A 23,344-nucleotide genomic window follows, 5' to 3' on the forward strand; every position below is an offset into this window, starting at 1 on the left:
TTTTTTTTTTTTTTTTTTTGTGACATTGATTGAGGGTGTCTAAATATAAATGGTTGGTCTCATGAGTAGGATATCTGCAGTGATCTGAATAGGTAACATCTCAAATGTGAATTGCTTCTATACGCTAAGTTGTGATATAACGTCCTTTGTCAGACATTCAGACCATGATGACAAAGCTGTTATTATCACAATAAATGAGACATTGTCCAACAGGACTTTACATCCCTTCTGACTATTTAAACCTACTCTGATAATTTCCAGTTTTCCCCATGGCATTACACAGTGTAATTATGCATCGCCTGGATTGTTTTAAATTTCTTTTGAAAACATTACAGCTTTTTGACAAGTAAGGCACCATCTGAAACAATAACAAAATGAAGCAGCAGGCGTGTGGTAAAACATAACCAGGCACGGGCAGCAATCAGACCTACAGCATGGACTAAAATTCCAGAAAGTGAGAAATGCAGTCAGTATTTGTGTGCGCATATGGAAAGCCATTTTAACATATAATCTGTCAAATGTACTATTTTAATGCCACTAGTGCTTATTTTTAGACAATATAGTCTATGTTTAGATACGACTAGTATCTATAGTTCTTATTCATGTGCTACTAGTCCTTATTCTTTAGGTAGGCCAACTAATACGTTTTTAAAGTCTTTTTAACCCTTTAGGCTCCAGAGGTTTTTTCCTAAAACCTTCAATTTTGATATCTTAATTTCAAAAGGCTATATCTTAAAATTTATAAAAGATAGAGACTTTCCCATCTAATTTGCATATTATGACGTCATTTCATGAAAATAATAAAATGCAGCACTTCTTTCCCCCAAAAAATGTCCCTCACCTTCTGTGTGCTATATTGCACAATGCTGAATGCTCAGGTAAATAGTAAGTAGTAAACAAACTGTGTAAATCATTACTAATAAATGGTAGAAACAAACCGAATGCATGTAGTTGTTGGGATTTTCATTTTACTACATGCAGCAGGCACTCTGATAGTGGTTGTTCTGCACACTTAGTAAACAAACTACAGCTAGTCCAAAATGCAGCAGCAAGAGTTCGTACTAGAACCAGGAAGTATGACCATATTAGCCCGGTCCTGTCCACACTGCACTGGCTCCCTATCAAACATTGTATAGATTTTAAAATATTGCTTATTAATTATAAAGCCCTAAATGGTTTAGCACCTCAGTATTTGAATGAACTCCTTTAACATTATAATCCTCTACGTCCTCTACATTCTCAAAACTCAGGCAATTTGATAATACCTAGTATATCAAAATCAACTGCGGGTGGCAGATCCTTTTCCTATTTGGCACCTAAACTCTGGAATAACCTACCTAACATTGTTCGGGAGGCAGACACACTCTTGCAGTTTAAATCTAGATTAAAGACCCATCTCTTTAACCTGGCTTACACATAACATACTAATATGCTTTTAATATCCAAATCTGTTAAAGGATTTTTAGGCTGCATTAATTAGGTAAACCGGAACCGGAAACACTTCCATTAACACCCTATGTACTTGCTACATCATTAGAAGAAAGGCATCTACGCTAATATTTGTCTCTTTCTCTATTAGTCTGAGGTCACCGTAGCCACCAGATCCAGTAAGGACCTCTACTGCCCTGAAAGACAGCGGAGACCAGGACATCTAGTGCCCCAGATACAGATTCCCTGTAAAGACCTTGTCTCAGAGGACCACCAGGACAAGACCACAGGAAACAGATGATTCTGCTGCACAAACTGACTTTGCTGCAGCCTGGAATTACTGGTTTTGTCTGGTCAGAGGAGAACTGGCCCCCCAGCTGAGCCTGGTTTCTCCCATGGTTTTTTTCTCCATTCTGTCACCGATGGAGTTTTGGTTCCTTGTCGCTGTTGCCTCTGGCTTGCTTAGTTGGGGTCACTTCATCTACAGTGATATCGTTGACTTGATTGCAAATAAATGCACAGACACTATTTAACTGAACAGAGATGACATCACTGAATTCAATGATGAACTGCCTTTAACTATCATTTTGCATTATTGACACACTGTTTTCCTAATGAATGTTGTTCAGTTGCTTTGACGCAATGTATTTTGTTTAATGCGCTATATAAATAAAGGTGACTTGACTTGACAACAGGACACACAGAAACCAGACAAGACTCTTTCAACGACAATGACAACTTTCACTCCACAAAGTGACTGTGTTGGAACCCCAATCCACTTATGTTTGACCAACCAGGGGTGACCTAAAACAATGGGAGCGACAGGAGAGTCCATGAGGTAAAAGGATATGGTTTCGATGTGGTTGACATGGATGGGATGAGACATGGGAAGGACAGGAAGGTTCAGGTGACGTGCAAGAAGAGAGTCAATGAAATTACCTTCGGCCCCAGAGTCCAGAAGGGCAGGACAGTCGTGAGTGTGGTTCTCCCACCGTAGTTTTTCCGGTAGGAGATTCGAAGATGTAGTGGAGGACTTCCCGGCGGAGATCCCACCCGATAGTAGCCTCAAACTTACTACCGGGCTGGCTCTTTTACTAGGCATGAATGGAGGGAATGATCCAAGCCACCGCAATACAAACATAGTCCTTGGGACCTCCGCCTCTCTCTCTCCTTTCAGGAAAGTCTAGCTCTACCCACCTGCATGGGTTCGTGATCGTAGATGGGACCGACTATGTTCTCTTGACTCGAGTGGCCCCGTTCCGGAGAGACGTGGAGGCGTGATGGACTGGTTTGTTTACCAAGGCGATTAATCCGGGCGTCCACCCGTGTTGGGGGCAACTCGAGGAGGTAGATCTCCTTATGAACACGGTCGGCCAGCCCATGCAGGAATCGATCCCACTGCGCAACCTCGTGCCACTGGCATGCGGCCGCCAGGGTGCGAAATTGGATGGAGTAATCCGCCACCGGCGATATCCCTTGTCGGAGGTCCGAGAGTTGGTGAGCGGCCTCCCTGCCGGCCGCAGCTCGATCAAATACTCTTTTCATCTCTTCGGAGAGGGCGTGGAACGATGTGCAACATGGATGTTGATGCAAATGCAAAATGCATGGAACATTTGTTAAGGAAAGTCTTGTAAAAGTTAGCCTCACCGGAGTAACTCTCTGGTGCCGGAAGTCGCGGCTCTGGCCGGAAGTCGTCCTGGGAGACCTCCCGAGGGACGGGCATTGCAGGCGGTGCAGTGGGCGTAGCGGGAGAGGTGAGATGATGGATCTGCTGGGTGAGCTCGGACACCTGTGTCACCAGCGCCATTTGGATCCTTCACTCACCTGCATCTTCCTGGACTGTGTATTCCCTTCAGCTTCATCCTTGTCTCCTCTTTATGTACTGTATCACTGATTTCATTAAATATTGTTAACTCGCACTTGCTTCCTGCCACTCCTTTCACCCAGTCGTTATTGTGAACATCGTTGCTCTCCTGCTGCTGATCCATGAGGTTGATGCACTGGTGGATGAATTCTGAGAGTGAAGTGGTGCTCGATGCTTCCATGTCTTGGTGAGAGCGTTCTGTAACGACTGGGTGAAAGGAGTGGCATGAAGCAAGTGCGAGTTAACAATATTGAATGAAATCGATGATAAAGAGGAGACAAGGATGACGCTGAAGAGAATACCCAGTCCAGGAAGATGCAGGTGAGTGAAGGATCCGAATGGCGGAGATGAGTTGGCAGCAGGAGAGGGTGACACAGGAACTGCGGGGAAGCGAGCCGAAGGTAAGTGATGATGCTGTTGGTGATATGCGAAGAGTGGACGGGGTTCCGGGGAGACACAGACATCCAATGCAGAAACACACAAGAAAGCAAACATCAGACGAAGTACATGAAACAATTCTCTCACAAACACAAGACGCTAGAAAGGCCAATATATAGGGATGAGTAATGAGCGACAGCTGTTGCTGATGACAATTAGTGGAGACGCCCAAAAAACCAATCAGTGCTGACGCGTAACACACAGACTTCTCCCACATAGTGCAAAACCCTGAGATACAACATGTAAAAACTGAATAACTGATATCTGAATTACAGATCTTCATAGAAGTTAAGGCACTGGCAAGATTAATCAATATCATCTAATGAATGAGTACTAGTAATTAATGGAATAGATTCTACTATCTAAAAAATAGCTACTAGTATGTTTTAAAGATTAAATGTTCAAATGGCTTGCCATTGTGTGCATGTGTGTTTTCCCAGGCATGCTTCTTGTTTGATTTGGCTCTTGAAGCATTCATTAGTATGAATGTTATGAAGGGGTGTGGGATTCTGAAGTCATAATGTTACCTGGCACATGTACAAACACTACGCCACTTGCTAATGAACTCACTGAATTTTTAACAGCCATAAAATAAACAATCAAATGAAAGCATTCATGTCTGGCAGCTAGGTGTCTCGATTTCGCTTAATCTGTCAAGTCTAATGCCAGTAATTATAGTTACTGAAAAGTGAAAAATGTCATATTATAAAGATTGTATTCCATTATTGATAATCCCATCAGCAGAATTGTTTGTTACTGACATAGAAATCTGTGTGTCCCATTAAACTCTACAGTGTTTTGTCATGAATCCATCTGTCACTGCATAGAAGCTATGTATAAATGCTGATGTTGATTAGGCTGCTTAAAAACAATGAACAAGATGTACAGTATATAATATAATGATGCAGACTACATTAAATATAGGTTACAGGTTTGTTAGTGTACCTGATGTCCAATAAAAATCTGTATGCTGAAGTACAACCAGTTGACTGAACCACTGACTCTATCTTTATCTGTTTATATAAATAGGTAAGACTGTTCATTTGTACGTATGTGTCCCTGAGAGTGTAATCAATATATAAACATACATTATATATAATAATAGTAGCAGTGCAATAACTGAAAGTCTGAACATTATTATTCTATACTAGTAGTAGTTTGTACAGATTAAACTACCAAACCGAACTATAAAAAGTACTGTCATATTGTTATTATTATTATAATTATTATTATTATTATTATTGATCTTTTCCGGTACGCAGCATGAAAGGTGCAGCACTTCCTCTTGCTGTGTTCTCGAGAGTCCAGCTCAAGGATTAGACCTTGAAATGCCATGATTTCTTTTTCCATATCCTGGGGTCAGGAAACACATTACTCCGCTCTCCCGCTCATCAGAAGGAAAGGAGACCATGTCACTCATCGCCAGGAATTAATAACACTGCCAAGAACAAGATAAAACTAAATTAATGGCTTGCATTTGCAGATTTTGCAACAATTATGAGTACTATGTTCAAGTGTAGTATTTTAGAAAACAAGTAAATTCTTGACAATTCTTTTAATGCTAAATGCTTTCTTTGCACTTTTCTTCTTTTGTGAGACACTTTCTGGACTAATGAAAATTAAACTTTCAGTAACCCATGATAATGTTGTGAGGATAGAGGTTGTATTTGAACCTAAGCCATTAGTATGTTAAATATTGCAACATTTATCCTGGTTTAAAACTTGCTATATTTTATTATACACACAGATATTTTCAAAACATTAGGACAAACAACTTTAGAAATGAAGGCAATGAAGGCTGAAGCAGCAGCCCTGTGTCAAACACACTGGACAAAGGTCGAGAGGCTGGAATGTTAATAGGCTGTTTAAATCATGGATGTTCTGTGTGTTTAAAGGCAACCTGACCTTGTGGAGGAGGGCTGAGCATCGACTCTTATTTCCAGCAGCCAAAACACTCCTAAACCCTAGTCCCAAGGTTGCAATAATGTAGTCTGAGGGCACCCGGACTCTTATTCTGTTTGTGTGACCCCTTGCAGGAGGCAGGAGGAAAGAGGATGCTGATGCACTTGCCTGCTCAGACAGATAATGGCAGCCCCAACCTTGCTGTCTTCAGCATTCGGGATGCCTACCCCCTGGAAAGTTGAACTTTATAAACTAACAGAATTTTGTTTACCCTTTAAACTGAAATATGAGATGTAATTAAGCATATATGCTGTTTTGTGGTATACACATTTTAAATGCTGTGTAAGTCATATGCATTCATCTCAAAGTAAAATTTCACATATATAAAAGAACAGGGTGCTTGTTGTTGTCCATTTGAGAGGAAGGAAGAGCTAGACGTAAATCAAAACTAAACATCTTCCTGCCCTGGCACATACTAATGCACAATCACATTTATTGACTATAGAGAAAACGAAAACTGACTACCAATGTTGCAGGAATTAGAGGCATGCTCATTTTTTCAATGATGAATGTGAAAACAACCAAGACAACCCACTGAAAAGTATTTTATTTATTTCCAAGTAATATCTACAATTACTTTACATATGTATGAAGGCAATGAAGATAAGAATAGTGTGCAATATAAATATCAAAGAATGCTGTTGTAATTTTGTCAGAATCACATGAAGAAAAAAAAAAAAGTTTAGCGGAGCGTAACATAGCACTGTCTTGCTGACATCAATATTGATTATCCTTTGTAAAATAAAAAGATCTCTGTGATCATCACACATCTGGTATAAAAATCTATTAAACATTTTATGTGGTCTGTGGTCTGTTTGATGAAAAATAAACAAAATAAATTAACTTCATGATTGATTAGCGTCATGCGAGCTGCACGGCTCTAACACATCAAAAGTGATGGCAAATGTTAAATATGGAAAACCTCTGAAAATCATGGGCCGTTTACAGCTTGAACACTCAAGAACATAGTTTAAGTTCCTAGAGTCTCAACAAGTTTGGTTTTACATCGCTGATGGACGTTCGAAGGGGAAGTGGAGGATGCGGATGGCTTGGGCTTTCTGACCGCGTTCTCTGAGGCATGTGCTGAAAAAGGGGAACACTTTTCCTCTTGGGCCATTGGAGAAGGAACACAGCAGCACCATTGTATCTGCATTATAAAAAGACACTTTCCTTTCCTCAAAATCCAGGAAAACCCCAATCCTGCTAGGTGGGGTCATCACAGTCAGGGGCGTCCAGGGCTGCGTGCCGGCCGAGTACTGGCTGCCATTGCGCAGCCGGAGGGTCCAGTATCCATTCTCAGGGCACAGTTTGACTCGGACCTGGCGATTGACTGATTCCAGAGCAACACCCAGGTCCCATCTAGGATTGTTACTTACATCCACCTCCCAGTAATGCCTGCCTGACTGGAAGCCTTCTGTTGCAAGAATGTTGACACACTGAAGAAAGCGTTTGGCATGACACGTGTAACTGGTCATTTTTTCACTCTCAATGACTTGGGTTTTGTTCCTGGAAAGCTGTAGACTGGGATGAGCAGTGTCCTCATCAAATATCAGTGGTGCTGGGCCTGGGAATAAAAGATTCATAAATATCATAAACTGAATTGACTGGAATCGATGGAAGGGTTTTTCCATGATTTTCAGATACATTATTCTGCTTTGTTCTGCTTGTGCGAGAAATCAATGTGTGACAGCAATTTAGTTTAGTTTAGAGCCCAATCTTTTTAATGAACCAGTCAAAAGAACTCACAACTCAGTCTTGATTTATTGTTTTTTAAAATCTGTCTGACCACTCACTCACTGAATTGACTGTAGGGATTCTTCATTTTTTTTTAACTGAACCACAAGTCACTAGTTATCATGCCCAATTCAATGAACTCCAACTTTTTTATGCATGGAATAACTGAAGACATAATTCTTACTGAAATTTGAGCATCATATTGTACAGGTGCTGGACATATAATTAGAATATCATCAAAAAGTTGATTTATTTAATTCCATTCAAAAAGTGAAACTTGTATATTATATTCATTCATTACACACAGACTGATATATTTCAAATGTTTATTTATTTTAATTTGATTATTATAACTGACAACTAAGGAAAATCCCAAATTCAGTATCTCAGAAAATTTGAATATCGTGAAAAAGTTCAATATTGAAGACACCTGGTGCCACGCTCTAATCAGCTAATTAACTCAAAACATCTGCAAAGGTCTTTAAATGCTCTCTCAGTCTAGTTCTGTAGGCTACACAATCATGGGGAAGACTGCTGACTTGACAGTTGTCCAAAAGATGACCATTGACACCTTGCACAAGGAGGGCAAGACACAAAAGGTCATTGCAAACATGCTGGCTGTTCATAGAGCTCCGTGTCCAAGCACATTAACAGAAAGGCGAAGGGAAGCAAAAGATATGGTGTACAAGCAATAAGGATTACCGCACCCTGGAGAGGATTGTGAAACAAAACCCATTCAAAAATGTGGGTGAAACTTACAAAGAGTGGACTGCAGCTGCAGCACAGACGTATGCAAGACATGGGTTTCAGCTTCGCATTCCTTGTGTCAAGCCAAGTCTTGAACAACAGACAGCGTCAGAAGCATCTGAAGACAAAAAGGACTGGACTGCTGCTGAGTGATCCAAAGTTATGTTCTCTAATGAAAGTAAATTTTGCATTTCCTTTGGAAATCAGGGTCCCAGAGTCTGGAGGAAGAGAGGAGAGACACACAATCCACGTTGCTTGAGGTCTAGTGTAAAGTTTCCACAGTCAGTGATGGTTTGGGGTGCCATATCATCTGCCGGTGTTGGTCCACTGTGTTTTCTGAGGTCAAAGGTCAACGCAGCTGTATACCAGGAAGTTTTAGAGCACTTCATGCTTCCTGCTGCTGACCAACTTTATGGAGATGCAGATTTCATTTTCCAACAGGACTTGGCCCCTGCACACAGTGCCAAAGCTACTAGAAAATCTATGGGGTATTGTGAAGAGGAAGATGTGATATGCCAGACCCAGCAATGCAGAAGAGCTGAAGGCCACTATCAGAGTAACCTGGTCTCATAACACCTGAGCAGTGCCACAGACTGATCGACTCCATGCCACGCCGCATTGCTGCAGTAATTCAGGCAAAATGAGCCCCAACTAAGTATTGAGTGCTGTACATGCTCATACTTTTCATGTTCATACTTTTCAGTTGCCCAAGATTTCTAAAAAATCCTTTCTTTGTATTGGTCTTAAGTAATATTCATATTTTCTGAGATACTGAATTTGGGATTTTCCTTTGTTGTCAGTTATAATCATCAAAATTAAAAGAAATAAACATTTAAAATACATCAGCCTTTGTGTAATGAATTAATATAATATACAAGTTTCACTTCTTGAATGGAATTTGTGAAATAAACCAACTTTTTGATTATATTCTAATTATATGACCAGCACCTGTATGGAGACATATCAAAGAACTTTTGGCTTTTTTAATAGCCAATAACCTTTCATTTTTGTGATATGTCTTAAAACCTAACAGATAATGACTAAAAGCCTCAAATCCAACTTTAATGAAATGAACCAGTGGAACTGGAAAACAGATATGTGTGCTATTAAGACGTGCTAGACAGTATGAAACACAACAGTAACAGTGTTTTTATTGATGTGTTGATGTGCAAGTTTTAAAACTCTGACGGACAGAGTAACATGGAAGTGAAATACAATGAAATCAGTAGAACAGACGACTGCAGTTTTTTCGCCATTTCCTGATAAGGGTGTAACGCTACATTTTTATGTAAACTACAATTTGTAAAGGCTGCTAAAACTGACATCCGAATCACGGTCTAACATGAGCCTGCTCTGCCATTCGACAAATCACTGAATTCTTTGCTGCCCCAAGGGGGGCTATTCATACAGGCAGAGAAAACCATCTGTTACAATGGAAAAACAATACTTTGAGCTATTTCTCTACTTCAATACCTCCTATATTGCCTTTTTTTTATTGACTATATTGCTTTTTTAAAACAAAAATTACAAATACAAATATTAAAAATCATATAGTGACCACTAATTAAATATATGGTGTGTAGTAGATGAAGTACCAAGGCAAAGTGTAACGGACAAATTACCTGGGTTCAGATGGTGAAACATTTTTCGCCATATAGTGTATTGAAGAGGAGCAATGTGTTTGCTTCTGAGAGTATTCAGGTTGATATTCAGCTCTTGCAGAGGAGATCTGGAATCATGAAGACGTCAAGATTTTAATAATAAAGATATTAAATGTTTCATAGAGATAAGTACAAATGGTCTTTTATTTATCATTAATAACTAACACACTGAGTTTAGCATTTTTTATTATCAGATATTGGAGTATAATAGTTAAATAGTTCCAATAGTCTGTACTATGGTACCGAAACTGGTACCAAAAACTGTGAAACTTTAGTGGTACAGACTACAGTTAAAGAGTCGTACAAGGAACATTATTAGATATATATACAGTGGTAAATAATAATAATAATGATAGCTTTTTAATTGCTACTTACTTGGAATTCAATTCTGGAAGCTGCGGAGGAAGGAAATGGAATAGAAAAGGTTATTTTGCTGACTCAACCACAGAAGCTAGAAAGAACACAGCGGAAGCAAATCATCTGTCTGATAATTAACAGCACATGTTCAAATCACTGTAGAATTGATTTTTCTTCAGTTTGGCTATTGTGTGAAATATATATGAGGCTCTGGCTGTAGCTACACATCACTAATAACTCATTCTGACAACCAGGGGCCCATTCTTCGTACGTCGCTAACTCAGTTAGCTGGATTTGATTGTTGACGATTTGGCGTGATCTTGGATCATTTGGTTCTTCGAAGCTCATCCCGGAGCTGCTGTCATAGCAACAGGTCCGTAAGCTTAAACCGGCTCGGGAGCAGCTTATTTCATGTAAACAGGATTAGATCATTTCTTTTCAACCAGAACTGATACTCAAAATATGTCTGCTACCACCGCTACTTTATTACAAGAGAATCGTACTGATCCAGGGACAATAATTTAAAATAATAATCATTAAAAAAATTATTTAAAAATAATATAAAAATGCTGTGTAATCCATAACAGCCTACTATAGACACAGCCAGTTTTACTCACTGAAATATATTATTACTTCATAATTGTATTAGAGTCTTACACACATGCTATACAGATAATAGAGTCATGCATTATTTTGAGTGATGACTGCTATTATAAGAGTGGCTTGATGGAGTGCAGGAGATGCAGATGTCATGATATTGACCCTTTAGAAACTTTCATTAATGCTGTCACGTAACAAATCTGTCCAAATATAAAATGAAATAAATAGATAATTTCTACATTGAAATAAAAATGTAAAGACTGCAAAACTATTATAAATTGTGAATCTAAATAATTGGGAATCATGAAAAAAATTATAATAAAATAAAAACATGTACAGTGGGGATCAAAAGTTTGGGCACCCCTTGAAGAATCTGTGAAAATATGAGTAATTTTCAAAAAATAAGAGAGATCATACTAAATGCATGTTATTTTTTATTTAGTACTGTCCTGAGTAAGATATTGTACATAAAAGATATTAACATTTAGTCCACAAGACAAAAAAATTGCTGAAATTATTAAAATAACCTCACTCAAAAGTTTGGGAACCCTTGGTTCTTAGTACTGTGTTCTGTTACCTGATGATCCTCGACTGTCTTTCTGTTTTGTGATGGTTGTGCATGAGTCCCTTGTTTGTTCTGAACAGTTAAACTGAGCAGCGTTCTTCAGAAACATCTTTAAGCTCCTGCAGATTCTTCAGTTTTCCAACATCTTTGCATATTTTAAACCCTTTCCAGCAGTGACTGTATGATTTTGAGATGCATCTTTTCACACTGAGGACATTTGAGGGACTCAAACACAACCATTTAAAAAGATTCAAACATTCACTGATGCTCCAGAAGGAAACAAGATGCATTAAGAACTGGGGGGTGAAAACTTTTGAACACGATGAAGATGGCCAAATTTTTCTTATTTTGTTGAAATATATATTTTTTTCCATTTAGTTCTGCACTTCGTAAGCAACAGAAGATACTTTTTATGTTTCCCGGTACACAAATTAAGTACAATTTACCTTGATCTTCAAATTCCAAAAGTATTCACCCCCCAGCTCTTAATGCATCTTGTTTCCTTCTGGAGCATCAGTGAATGTTTGAATCTTTTTAAATAGTTGTGTTTGAGTGTCTCAAATGTCCTCAGTCTGAAAAGATGTATCTCAAAATCATACAGTCACTGCTGGAAAGGGTTCAAATATGCAAAGACGCTGGAAAACTGAAGAATCTGCAGGAGCTTAAAGATTTTTCTGAAGAACGCTGCTCAGCTTAACTGTTCAGAACAAACAAGGGACTCATGCACAACCATCACAAAACAGAAAGACAGTCGAGGATCATCAGGTAACAGAACACAGTACTAAGAACCAAGGGTTCCCAAACTTTTGAGTGAGGTTATTTTAATAATTTCAGCAATTTTTTTGTCTTGTGGACTAAATGTTAATATCTTTTATGTACAATATCCTACTCAGGACAGTACTAAATACAAAATAACATGCATTTAGTATGATCTCTCTTATTTTTTGAAAATTACTCCTATTTTCACAGATTCTGCAAGGGGTGCCCAAACTTTCGATCCCCACTGTATCTATTATCTGTTTCATGTATCTATTATAACATTTATGTAGTTTTGTTTGCTTGGCTGTTTCCTTATAAAAGTCCAGAAATTTGTCACGTTTTTCGTCAGGTGTCGTTTTAAATTATCTCAGATAACTCAATCCAGCGATACTAATCATACACAACAGGTGTGTTCGAAGAACCCAATTAGCCGGATCATGATTAGCACGATGATATCATCTTGGATGTGTCATTTGATCTCGGATGTAATAAGCAACGTACGAAGAACGGGCCCCAGCGCTCTAGATTCTTGTGTTTATATGACATTAATATTCCAAATATTAGTTCTATGACAAAATGGATATGCAGCAAAAGCATTACAAATGCAAACAGTGGTTATAATCACCTCTACAAGTAAAGGTTGGTCTGTGCTGCTGGCAGTCTGTCGGAGCATGTTGATGTTCTGCTCCACGTCTCTGGTGGCCACCTGTAGGGCCTCTAGATGTCGCTCCACCCTCTGCAGCATTTCCTTCTGCTCCCTCTTCATCTGCTCCAACATGGCTTCCTCCTCCACCTGCAGGAAGTGATGCAGAGCCTGGAAGTCGCTGTGCACTCGCCCCTGCACCTCATCCCCCATTTTCTGCGGATAGGAAAGGGAGAGTTGTGTGATTCTGTTTTGCAGGAAGTGTCACATTGTGACCTTTCTCTTTTAAAAGGTAGACCCACTTTTATTTTCTCCATCTTGTCTTTGTCTTCCCGGATCATAGTGACATAGGCCTCTTTCATGGAGACTTGTGAATCTAGACAGTCCTTTATTTGCTTCTAGAAATGAGCAAATGGAAAACACAAAGTATTTAAAAAAATCTAAACAGTATTTTTATGTTTTAGTCAGCACAGTCCATTTTCTGACAAATAGGAAGTAATTTCCAAAACCAAATTTTTCTTTTTAAATATTTTTTTTTTAACATGCTTCATAAAAATTCCAAGAGCCAGTGTTAACAATAGGTGCATTTACATGTACACTTATTGCTTCCATCGAAATTCATTGGACAAATCCATACATAGTGTTTACCGTATTTTCCGGACTATAAGTCATACTTTTTTTCATAGTTTGGCTGGTCCTGCGACTTATAGTCAGGTTTGACTTATTTATCAAAATTAATTTGACATGAACCAAGAGAAATGAACCAAGAGGAAACATTACCGTCCTCAGCCACGAGAGGGCGCTCTATGCTGCTCAGTGCTCCTGTAGCATACCACTGAAAATTCAGTCATTCAGGAATTCAGTGAAGTGGAATAAGATCACGGGAGCTTGGTGAACTTGCTTAACGTTACCGGTAACTGTTGGACTCTCTGGCTTGTTACGTTAATTTTAGCCTATTCAGCCTCCCGAGTATGTTCTTTATGCTATTTGTGTAGCTAACTCTTAATGTGTTATGTTAACATATCCATAACATAACATTGAAAATACATTTTGGTCCAAAAATAACAAAAATTACTACTTTATTCAGCATTGTCTTCTCTTCCAGGTCTGTTGTGAGCGCATTCATGGTGCTGTTGACGTAGGCCGCTGCTGACATGTTTTCTGGCGCACCCAGTAACAAAGATAACACGTCAGCAGCGCTGTACGTCAGCTGTCACTGCAGTCGCACTCACGACAGACCTGGAAGAGAAGACAATGCTGAATGAGGTTTGGACCAAAATGTATTTTCGATGCTTCAACAAATTCTAACGGACCCTCTGATGTCACATGAACTACTTTGATGATGTTTCTCTTACCTTTCTGGACATGGACAGTATACCGTACACACAGCTTCAATGGAGGGACTGAGAGCTCTCAGACTAAAACTTAAATATCTTAAACTGTGTTCAGAAGATGAATGGAGGTCTTACGGGTTTGGAACGACATGAGGGTGAGTCATTAATAATAGTTCACCCAAAAATTTTTTGGGTGAACTATCCCTTTAAGTGTTGAGGTGGGGCTGCCCTTCCACAGGAGGAAAATTTGTAAGAGCATCTAAAAATTGAATGTCCAAGAATTGTACCTTTTATCTGTAGAGCACAGTTTATTAAAGTAAAATGAATAAATAAGTGGGTAGTCTGAAAAACAAAAACTAATCAGAGACACTTCTATAAGGTTGACTGAAGTGAAGTGAAATGTTTAAAATGCTTGGTCTTTCCTGTTTGTTTTTTTGTTTGTTGCAACTTCGATTATGATTCCATTTTGATTCATTGTGAGGTAATGAATCATATCATACACGTATAATATTAGGAGGTAATTAGTGATACCAAGATTTGTTTATGTGAGATACAGTTCAAGACCAAGTGAAAAAAACATGAGCAGGTCAACCTATCATAATTTTAACTTAATTTTACTTTTCATAAAAACCACTTTAGGAATATTTCTGTTGTTTTATTTTCTTGTACATTTTAATGATAAGTGTTTGTTGCAGAGCTCTAGTTTTCTTTTAATTTAATTTCAAGTTTATTTTTAAGATGCTGTGCTATTACAATTTCCCTTGTGGGATCAACAATGTATATCTAAATATAAATTAATAAAGTATATATAAACATTAGTTTGTTTCCTGTAACTCAGTGAGCGTCATTTTCAAAATCTGTTTATTGTTAGTTAGCACATGACTGATACAGCCTAATAATCACTGTAACGATTAGTATATTATACAATAATCTTGACAGGACAGAAACTTCAAATTTCCACTATTTCTGTGTTTTCTACAGCAGGTCATAAACTGGCCTGACACTGCTGTACAGCTAATTCAGATTAATGGCATGAGGACACAAAGATGAACTGTGGTTGTCATCTTCCTGTCTAAGTGGGCGATGATCCAGATTTTATGCTTATAGAAATCTCATAAAACATAAACAACCAACAAACAGGTAAACTCATGTTAATATTGAATGTAAACCACATTGCTTAGGGTGGTATAAAACATTCAGTTTAAAATTTTATTATGAAATGGCATATTATAAATAACATGATTTTTTTTTAAATAAACCAAAGACCAGTATCAGATAAAACAAAATCCATTTATGGTGTTTTGGAAATTTTCAAGCCACCTGACTAAGGTTAAATCATAAGGCTTCACAGACCTCTAACTGGAAAAATGAGGAAGGATATTTTCAAGTAACATTTAACGAAAAACAGAACTTGTCATTTAATGCTGACACTGCTCACATGCTCTCTTCTGTACTTCTCCTGATGCAGGGAAAGATAAACAACTTGGAATTGAAAGACGGATGTTCACACTGCTCATGAGACCCTTGGTTTTAAACAAGATACTAAGCTACAGATTTGCCTTTTCCTGACTGTTAAAAGACAACTCACCTCCAAATACTTGACAGATGCAGATGTGGAGCTGGCCCTGACCTTCTCCACAAGGCCAGATACTAGGTAGTTGGTCTGGAAGCATTTATTGGGAAACTCCTGTCTGCACTGAGGACAGGACACAGGACCCCTGACCGTCTTCCAGTACGACACGATGCATCTCCTGCAGAAGTGGTGCATGCAGCCCAGCATCACAGGGTCTTTGAAGAGCTCAAAGCAGATGGCACATGTCAGATCTTCTCTGAGACTCATCTTACTCTTGCTGGTCGCCATATGGAGCAGATTTACTGTTTGTTTCACTTCTGGCAAAGTTCATGTAAAAATGGAAATAAAAAGTGATCATCATTTTTACTAGTCAGTACTATGACCTTAAATGCCCTAAAAGTAAGATCCGTTTGCATATAAAGATGATACTAAGATGCTGATGATTTTTACAAAAACGTACAAAGGTTACCATAATTTGTCAAAATAGTTAATTTCTTATTTTTGATGTGATGGGTTCAGATTCTAAATAGCATGTGAATTCTAACACACACTAACAAACAATGGTTCTGTCATATCCATGTGTTGTACTTTTAAGGCACCATAAAGCACTAAGGCAAGAAATCTTATTAATTTACGTTACATTACACATCTGAAAACGAAGCCATGTCCAATAATGTTTGACGACAGTCAACGTTTTTACTGTAGTAACTAACGTATTAAGGCAGAAAATATAAAGTTGTTAGTATTCCTCTTTGTTGTTGTTCTATTCTGAACCGTCTACGTTAACTATAGTTAACGTTACTTTGCTTCCTAAACAAAACAATGCATTCCTTTGACGATTCATCGAGAATTGTAGCCGACTTTCACAGCAGCCATTACATTTTTAATTGTATAATATCATTATATAATATATTTTATTAAAACAAACCACATCTTATTGTTAAATTCAGCTACGCTCGATGAGTGTGGGGTCAACTTTAGCCTGCTGTGAGTTAGCTAACGGCTAAACACAACAACACGAATTACGCCGAGAATAAAAATGCATCGATTAAACCTATGTACTGTTATTTAATAAATAAACAATATAACTTACCCTTTTTGAATTGGTTTGGTTGGCTCAGACCCAGAGAGACAGGGAAATAACGTTACTCTATATTCCTGCCAGGTTACACTAAAAGTTCTTCAGTGTGTGAAAAGCGCTTAACTTTCATTTTGACTGATTCAGCACAATGCGTTCCTTCTAAAATACACGATGGAACAGGAACAATAAACAGAAAGCATGTTCAACAAATAACGTTACAAACACTGAAAAGTATATCATCTGTTGGGGGGTAAAAGTTGCATTTTTTGCGCATTCGCCTAATAGTAATGATAATAATAAACCTAATAGTAATAATTTTATTCTGAAATCCCTTATGTCTTATGTCAGATAACCTATGTATCATGGAGAAGTCACAAGATCTGTCAATAACTGACTAGATTTTGAGTCAAAAGTCCAACAAAGCTTGTTTTTCCAGCAGTTGTTTTGGGTTTCAAATATCTATTTTAAAAACCTAAACCTAAATCATGTTTCTGAATTCTGTCTTCAAATCTAAAATTTCAATATTGCCATATTTTTCTAATAGCTGTTACATAAAAAGAACACAATAAAAGCAAAACTGAATAGGCTACTCTATTTAAAAGTTGACCTTTGTTCTCAGGATTAGTATTTTTCATGAATGTCAGATTGGGTTAAATTCTAAAATTTTTGTCATTAGCAGGGTTGGGGAGTAATGGAATACATGTAACGGCGTTACGTAATCAGGATACAAAAATCCAATAACTGTAATCCGTTACAGTTACATCAAAAAACGTAGTAATCAGATTATAGTTACATTTTGAAAAAAGGGGGAATACTTTCAGGATTACAATGGTTTCATTTAAATCTAAATAAATCAGTATTTTGGCATAATGACACTATTAAGCGCAGCTTGATTAATTTCATGATTCACGTGTGCCACCCGCTGGTGCATGCACAAATAACAGCTGTCTACCATCTCCTCGGACGCAGATTGAATCACTGCTGCAAAAACACGTTCATTTCATGGAAATTGCAAACAACGTTGAACAGGCAAACTGTGCCTTCCAGCAAAGAAAACACTTTCTTCATCGAAGGATTCGACATCCCACCTAAAGAAGCATTTGCACTTTAAAAAATTATATGTCTCTGCTTTTCTGTCTGTGGTCGTGAGTAGATTGTTTTGTCTTTGCCCATGTTTTGCATTATTCTCATTATCAGTCTCACCTTCTGTTCTTGTGTCAAAAGATCCGTAATTCGGAGATCCGGCAGCGCGAGTGGTCCACAGTGTGCCGGCCAGCTCGGAGATCTCTGTGTGCGCCAGAGCATTTCATTATTGTTTATGTTATTTTGTGTTTTGTGGCGAGAATAAAGATTCTCCTTTTTCTTTACTCTGCATCTGAGTCCTCTGTCCAGTACGCACCCGTGACAGAATCTACTCAACTAAGGATGGATTCAGCAGAGGAAACGGAGCTGCGCCGAGCTCTTCAGCAGCAGGGCTCTCTTCTGGGTCAACAGCAGGAGGAAATTGCAGCTTCTCGTCGCGTCTACTCGGAGATCGCTCTCCAGCTCAACCGGCTAGCCGAACGGCTTGACCAGCTGCAGGCCAGCCCCTCAGCTGCCCCATCTGTTCCGGATGCCCCGTCTGTCCCACCTGCTCCTCACCACACGGAACCGCGACTCAATCCGCCCACTCCATACTCGGGTGATTGAGGTATTGAGGCAGCACGAGCATTGTCGCTGCTTCAGCAGAGAGAGCAGTCGGTGTCCGGTTACTCTATTCAGTTCCGCACGTTCGCCGAGCTGATTACCCCCCCCCCCACCCCACTGGGGGGTTGGGTAGGATACTGACGAGTGCAAGGACACTGCAAACAAGTTCTGAGGGAGGTCCTGTGTCAAATGTGTAGCATTTGCTAGACTCAGGTGTTCTCTCAAAATGGCAACGGAGACCAGAACGACAGAGGGCCACAATGACAAGCGCTTGTCTGAGGGGGGTCATGAGATTGGAGCAAGCTCAGCTTTTAAGAGTACTGTAACGATAAAATCTCCATACTCATCGGGAAGAAGGAGGCGGGAACCGGCGCACAATCAAAACACTTTAATAATTAAAAAATAAATACAAAACAGCGCACCAGCCCCTCGCGGACGACTGGTGCGCACAAAATAAAAAGCAAACATAAAATAATGTCCCAGGCCTGGTCCTCTGTCGTCCTTCATGGTCGTCGCTCCAGTTTTATATCCTTCCATCTCCTACGTGGGACTCGATACCGGTGGGGCGCAGGTGCAGCTCATCTTCAATCACTAAACCTGGCCTCACTCCTCGTTCTCACGCCTCTCGGCCCCACCCCACTCACCCCATACCCCCATCGCCCCTCGCAGGCCGGGGGGTACCCTCGAGACTGCGCTCTAACCCCCACCACCCCCCCCTCTGGGGGGGGCCGCTCACGGGGACCTGCGGGAACCTGGGGGTAGGACAGACGAGGCGAGAGAAAATGAGATGGAAGGAGGAGCGACAGAGACAAGAGAGGGGAGAGAGAAAAAAATAAAAAATTCCGGTTCCCAAACGCACTGCTGCTCGGCCCTCCACCAGCTGGGTGATCTCCTCTGGGTGCCTGGCGGTGGCACTGGACGGCCCTCGGCGGACGGCGCGACACTCCTCCGCCGCCCGATGGACAGCGACGGCTCCTCCGGTTTTGGGCAGCGGCAGGAGTCCCCCGTTCCCTGCCCCTCCGGATTCCATCGCGGAAGCAGCAGGCTCTGGCCCCCTGGCGAACGGCCAGCGCTTTCAGGGGTTTGCCAATTTTTACAGGCGGTTCATTCGGAATTCCCGGTCTCATCTACGGGTTTGTCTCCCTTCCAGTGCTGTTTAGGCTACCAGCCATCTCTATTCCCCTCTCAAGAATCCGATGCCGTTGTTCCCTCCGTGCATGAGATTATTCAGAGATGCCTCCGTACTTGGAGGATCGCCAGAGAAGCCCTCACTTGGACTGGCGAGAGGAACAAGGCATCGGCGGACCATCACTGTACTAAGCCCCCACTTTACGTGTGTGGTCAGAGAGTCTGGTTGTCTACTAAGGACATTAACTTCAGACTGCCCTCACGTAAACTGGGACCCAAATTTGTTGGACCGTTTATCATAGCCAAAGTGCTTAGTCTGGTATCAGTTCGGCTCAAATTACCCCCTCAGTTTAGAAGTATCCACCCGGTTTTCCACGTTTCTAAGATTAAACCCGCCTTTCGCTCTCCCCTTCAGCCCCTGACCTCTGCCCCTCCGCCTCCTAGGCTCATCGAGGGGTCGCCTGCCTATACTGTACGGCGGCTCATTGATGTTCGGCATAGGGGTAGAGGTCTTCAATATCTGGTAGACTGGGAGGGTTATGGTCCGGAGGAGAGATGCTGGGTTCCGGCTCACAATATTCTGGATCGCGCTCTCATTGATCAATTTCATCAGTGTCATGGTGAGTGCAGCTTCCCCTGTGGTCTGTGTTGTCCTGTCTGTTCAGTAGCTCGTGGTCTGGGCAATCAGCGCTGATCATGGCGGGGTTGCGCAGATCACGAGCTGATTCTTCCCCACCTGTCGCTCGTTCCCCCACTCTTTTATATGTCTCTGCTTTTCTGTCTGTGGTAGTGAGTAGATTGTTTTGTCTTTGCCGATGTTTTGCATTATTCTCATTATCAGTCTCACCTTCTGTTCTTGTGTCAAAGGATCCGCAATTTGGAGATCCGGCAGCGCGAGTGGTCCACAGTGTGCCGGCCAGCTCTGAGATCTCTGTGTGCGCCAGAGCATTTCATTATTGTTTATGTTATTTTGTGTTTTGTGGGGAGAATAAATATTCTCATTTTTCTTTACTCTGCATCTGAGTCCTCTGTCCAGTACGCACCCGTGACAGAATGACATACTACCATAACAAAATTAACAATTCATCTAACTCTTGCATGCTTTTTAAAACATTTTCCTCGCTCTTTTGTCCTCCTCCTCCACCTCCTGCTTCCTCTCTAATAGCTGATGACTTGGCCACATTTTTCATAATTATAATTAAAAACATCAGTGCACAGTTTTCCACACCACAATCCGTCAAGCTCATATCACCAGCAAACATACACTCATTCACATCCTTCTCTTAACTCTCTGAGGCAGAAGTCTCCAAACTCATCCTTTCTAATCATCCTACAACTTGCCCGCTTGATCCTATTCCATCTCATCACCTTCAAGCCATTTCTCCTGCAGTTGTACCTGCACTCACTCACATCATCAACACATCCCTCCACACTGGTGTTTATCCCTCATCAGTTTCCCTTCTTCTTTTCATTGCAAAAACACTTGAACGAGCTACCATGTTCAACCAAGTCTCTGCATTTCTCACACAGAACAACCTCCTTAACAGCAACCAATCTGGCTTCAGAAGTGGACATTGAGACTGCCTTGCATGCCAGTCTCAAGAGTGGAATCCAAATCTCCAATACTTATCCTGCTTGATCCAGTGGTTTAAGTCTTACCTATCAGATAGGTCCTTCAAAGTATCTTGGAGAGATGAGGTGTCCAAGTCACAACATCTAACTACTCGAATGCCTCAGGGCTCAGTTCTTGGACCACTTCTCTTCTCTGTCAACATGACATCATTAGGTTCTGTCATTCAGAAACATGGCTTTTCATACCACTGCTATGCTGACAACACTCAACTCTACCTCTCATTCCATCCTGATTAACCGACGGTAGCTACTTGCATCTCAACTTGTCTAACAGACATTTCTTGCTGAATGAAGGATCATCACCTTCAACTCAACCTTGCCAGAACAGAACAGCTTGTGGTTCCAGCACACCCATCGTTTCATCATAATTTCACCATCAAGTTAGGCACATCAACCATAACTCCTTCAAAAACAGCCAGAAGCCTTGGAGTTATTATTGATGATCAGCTAACTTTCTCAGACCACATTCCTAAAACTGTCCGATCAGGCCCTTTCTTTCAGAACATGCTTTACAACTCCTTGTTCAAGCTCTTGTTCTGTCCAGGCTGGACTCAATCCGAGCAGCTGAGTCCTTAGCCATCTTCAAGAATCGGCTTAAAACCCATCTCTTCCATCTTTATTTGACCCTCTAACTTTTGCACTCACTATTCTAATTCTATTGTTAAAAAATCTAATTACTATCTACCTTTCTAATCTTTTTGTATTCTATTTTCTTTTCATTATTATACAATTATAAAAATAAAAAAGACATCTAAAACTGGCTTGCTCTATTCTTTTTTTATTCTATCAGTTTTCTTTTCATTTATTATATTATCTAAAAGCCCTTGCTACGTGTACTGCGTCTAAGCTAACTGAGACTTGTTATATTACTTATATATCATTGCTCTTTTGTTGTTTTTGATTGCTTCCATTGTCCTCATTTGTAAGTTGCTTTGGATAAACGCGTCTGCTAAATGACTAAATGTAGATGTAAACCCCCGCAAAGTAATCACCTGACTCACAAAATGTGCTATTACACATGACTTCCCCTTAGAAACGAAGAGTGCACACTTTCTGGAAATTCTGGAAATCACAGCCATCGCTTACTGCAATATATGCTGTCAGTTTGACGATTTGAAGTATTCACAAGTCAGAATGATATAACACTCTGTCTCTAAAAGTGCAATGTGGACATTATAGCCTAATTAGAAGCACACTGTGTGACATTCATTTCTGAAATAGAGCCATGCATGTCATCCAATTCAACTGTCAAGCAATGTACCACAGGTCTCAATGCATATCTTATTTGATACATCTCATTTGATCTGATCAATAGGCTATAGATCCCTTCTCTAGAGCAGTTCCTCTCACAGCCTGCATGCATTCATGCAGAAGCACTCATGCACCTAAAGTTCACTTGCCTACGTCTGGATATGCATTTAGTAGGCTACGTTAAGCTTCAGTGTTGTTTCCGAGGAAGAAGCTGATGGACCTGAAGGGACAAAAGCGTGAAGGATGCGCGAACTTTCCCGCGCATGCTCATCATGCCGTGGACACGTTAGCCAGCCAAGTCTCGGAGCTAACTGAAACTGTTCGCCGGACGGAGACTGAATGTAACCTAGTGTCAACGGCCACCGGACGTTCTTCAGTCACCCCTGACCCACGCATCAACAATCTTACCAATTACTCTGGTGAGCCTACGGAATGTAGATCATTTATTATCCAATGTGAGGTGATTTTCATCTCCCTTCTTACTGGCCGGGCTTGGGAATGGGCCACTGCTGTGTGGGCTGCTAAGGGAGCATGTTGTATGGAGTTCAGCAGCTTCAAAGCGGAGTTTGTCAAGATATTCGACCGCTCAGCACTTGGTAAAGAGGCATCGCAGCTGTTGGCAGCACTTCATCAGGGGAGACGTTTGGTGGCGGACTTCACTATCGAGTTTCACACTTGTCAAGTTTTGCTGCATCAAGTAAGTGGAAAGACGCAGCACTGGCAGCCAGGTTCACGGAAGGCCTGGAAGATGAGATAAGGGATGAGAGGTATGCTCAGGATCTTCCTGAACATCTAGATGAACTTGTTGACCTGGCTATCCGTTTGGATAATCGACGGGATCTTCGTCGGAGAGGTCGGGCTTCGGGCTTAACTTTCATTTTGCATCATTGACACACTGTTT

At 40.4% G+C, this 23,344-nt stretch overlaps 1 protein-coding gene across 2 annotated transcripts; it reads right to left on the bottom strand.

Annotated features, from left to right (window-relative positions):
* Positions 1-6,224: 6,224 nt before the first annotated feature.
* Positions 6,225-17,380, bottom strand: LOC128026920 (nuclear factor 7, ovary). 2 transcript variants are annotated; one of them, XM_052614194.1, is made up of 8 exons: positions 17,100-17,380; positions 16,759-16,905; positions 15,681-15,982; positions 13,061-13,156; positions 12,741-12,974; positions 10,210-10,229; positions 9,796-9,902; positions 6,225-7,256 (listed from the first exon to the last, which is right to left on the bottom strand). In XM_052614194.1, the coding sequence occupies exons 3-8, from the start codon at positions 15,951-15,953 to the stop codon at positions 6,694-6,696; spliced, it is 1,293 nt and encodes a 430-aa protein (XP_052470154.1). In that variant the 5' UTR covers positions 15,954-15,982; positions 16,759-16,905; positions 17,100-17,380; the 3' UTR covers positions 6,225-6,693. The 2 variants fall into 2 exon arrangements, with proteins under 2 accessions (XP_052470154.1, XP_052470153.1); XM_052614193.1 differs by lacking the exon at positions 17,100-17,380 and having other exon boundaries at positions 16,759-17,074.
* Positions 17,381-23,344: the final 5,964 nt, after the last annotated feature.

This window comes from Carassius gibelio, chromosome A14 (genome assembly GCF_023724105.1).
Source record: "Carassius gibelio isolate Cgi1373 ecotype wild population from Czech Republic chromosome A14, carGib1.2-hapl.c, whole genome shotgun sequence".
In the NCBI taxonomy this organism is placed as follows: Eukaryota; Metazoa; Chordata; class Actinopteri; order Cypriniformes; family Cyprinidae; genus Carassius; species Carassius gibelio.

Bases quoted from the DNA above. Each gene is read 5' to 3' on its own strand.
- LOC128026920 (XM_052614194.1), bottom strand. From the start codon at position 15,953: ATGGCGACCAGCAAGAGTAAGATGAGTCTCAGAGAAGATCTGACATGT. The intron at 13,157-15,680 runs GTGAGTTGTCTT...GCTCATTTCTAG, and splicing joins CATCTGTCAAGTATTTGGAG to AAGCAAATAAAGGACTGTCT. The intron at 10,230-12,740 runs GTGATTATAACC...CTTCCTCCGCAG, and splicing joins ACCAACCTTTACTTGTAGAG to CTTCCAGAATTGAATTCCAA.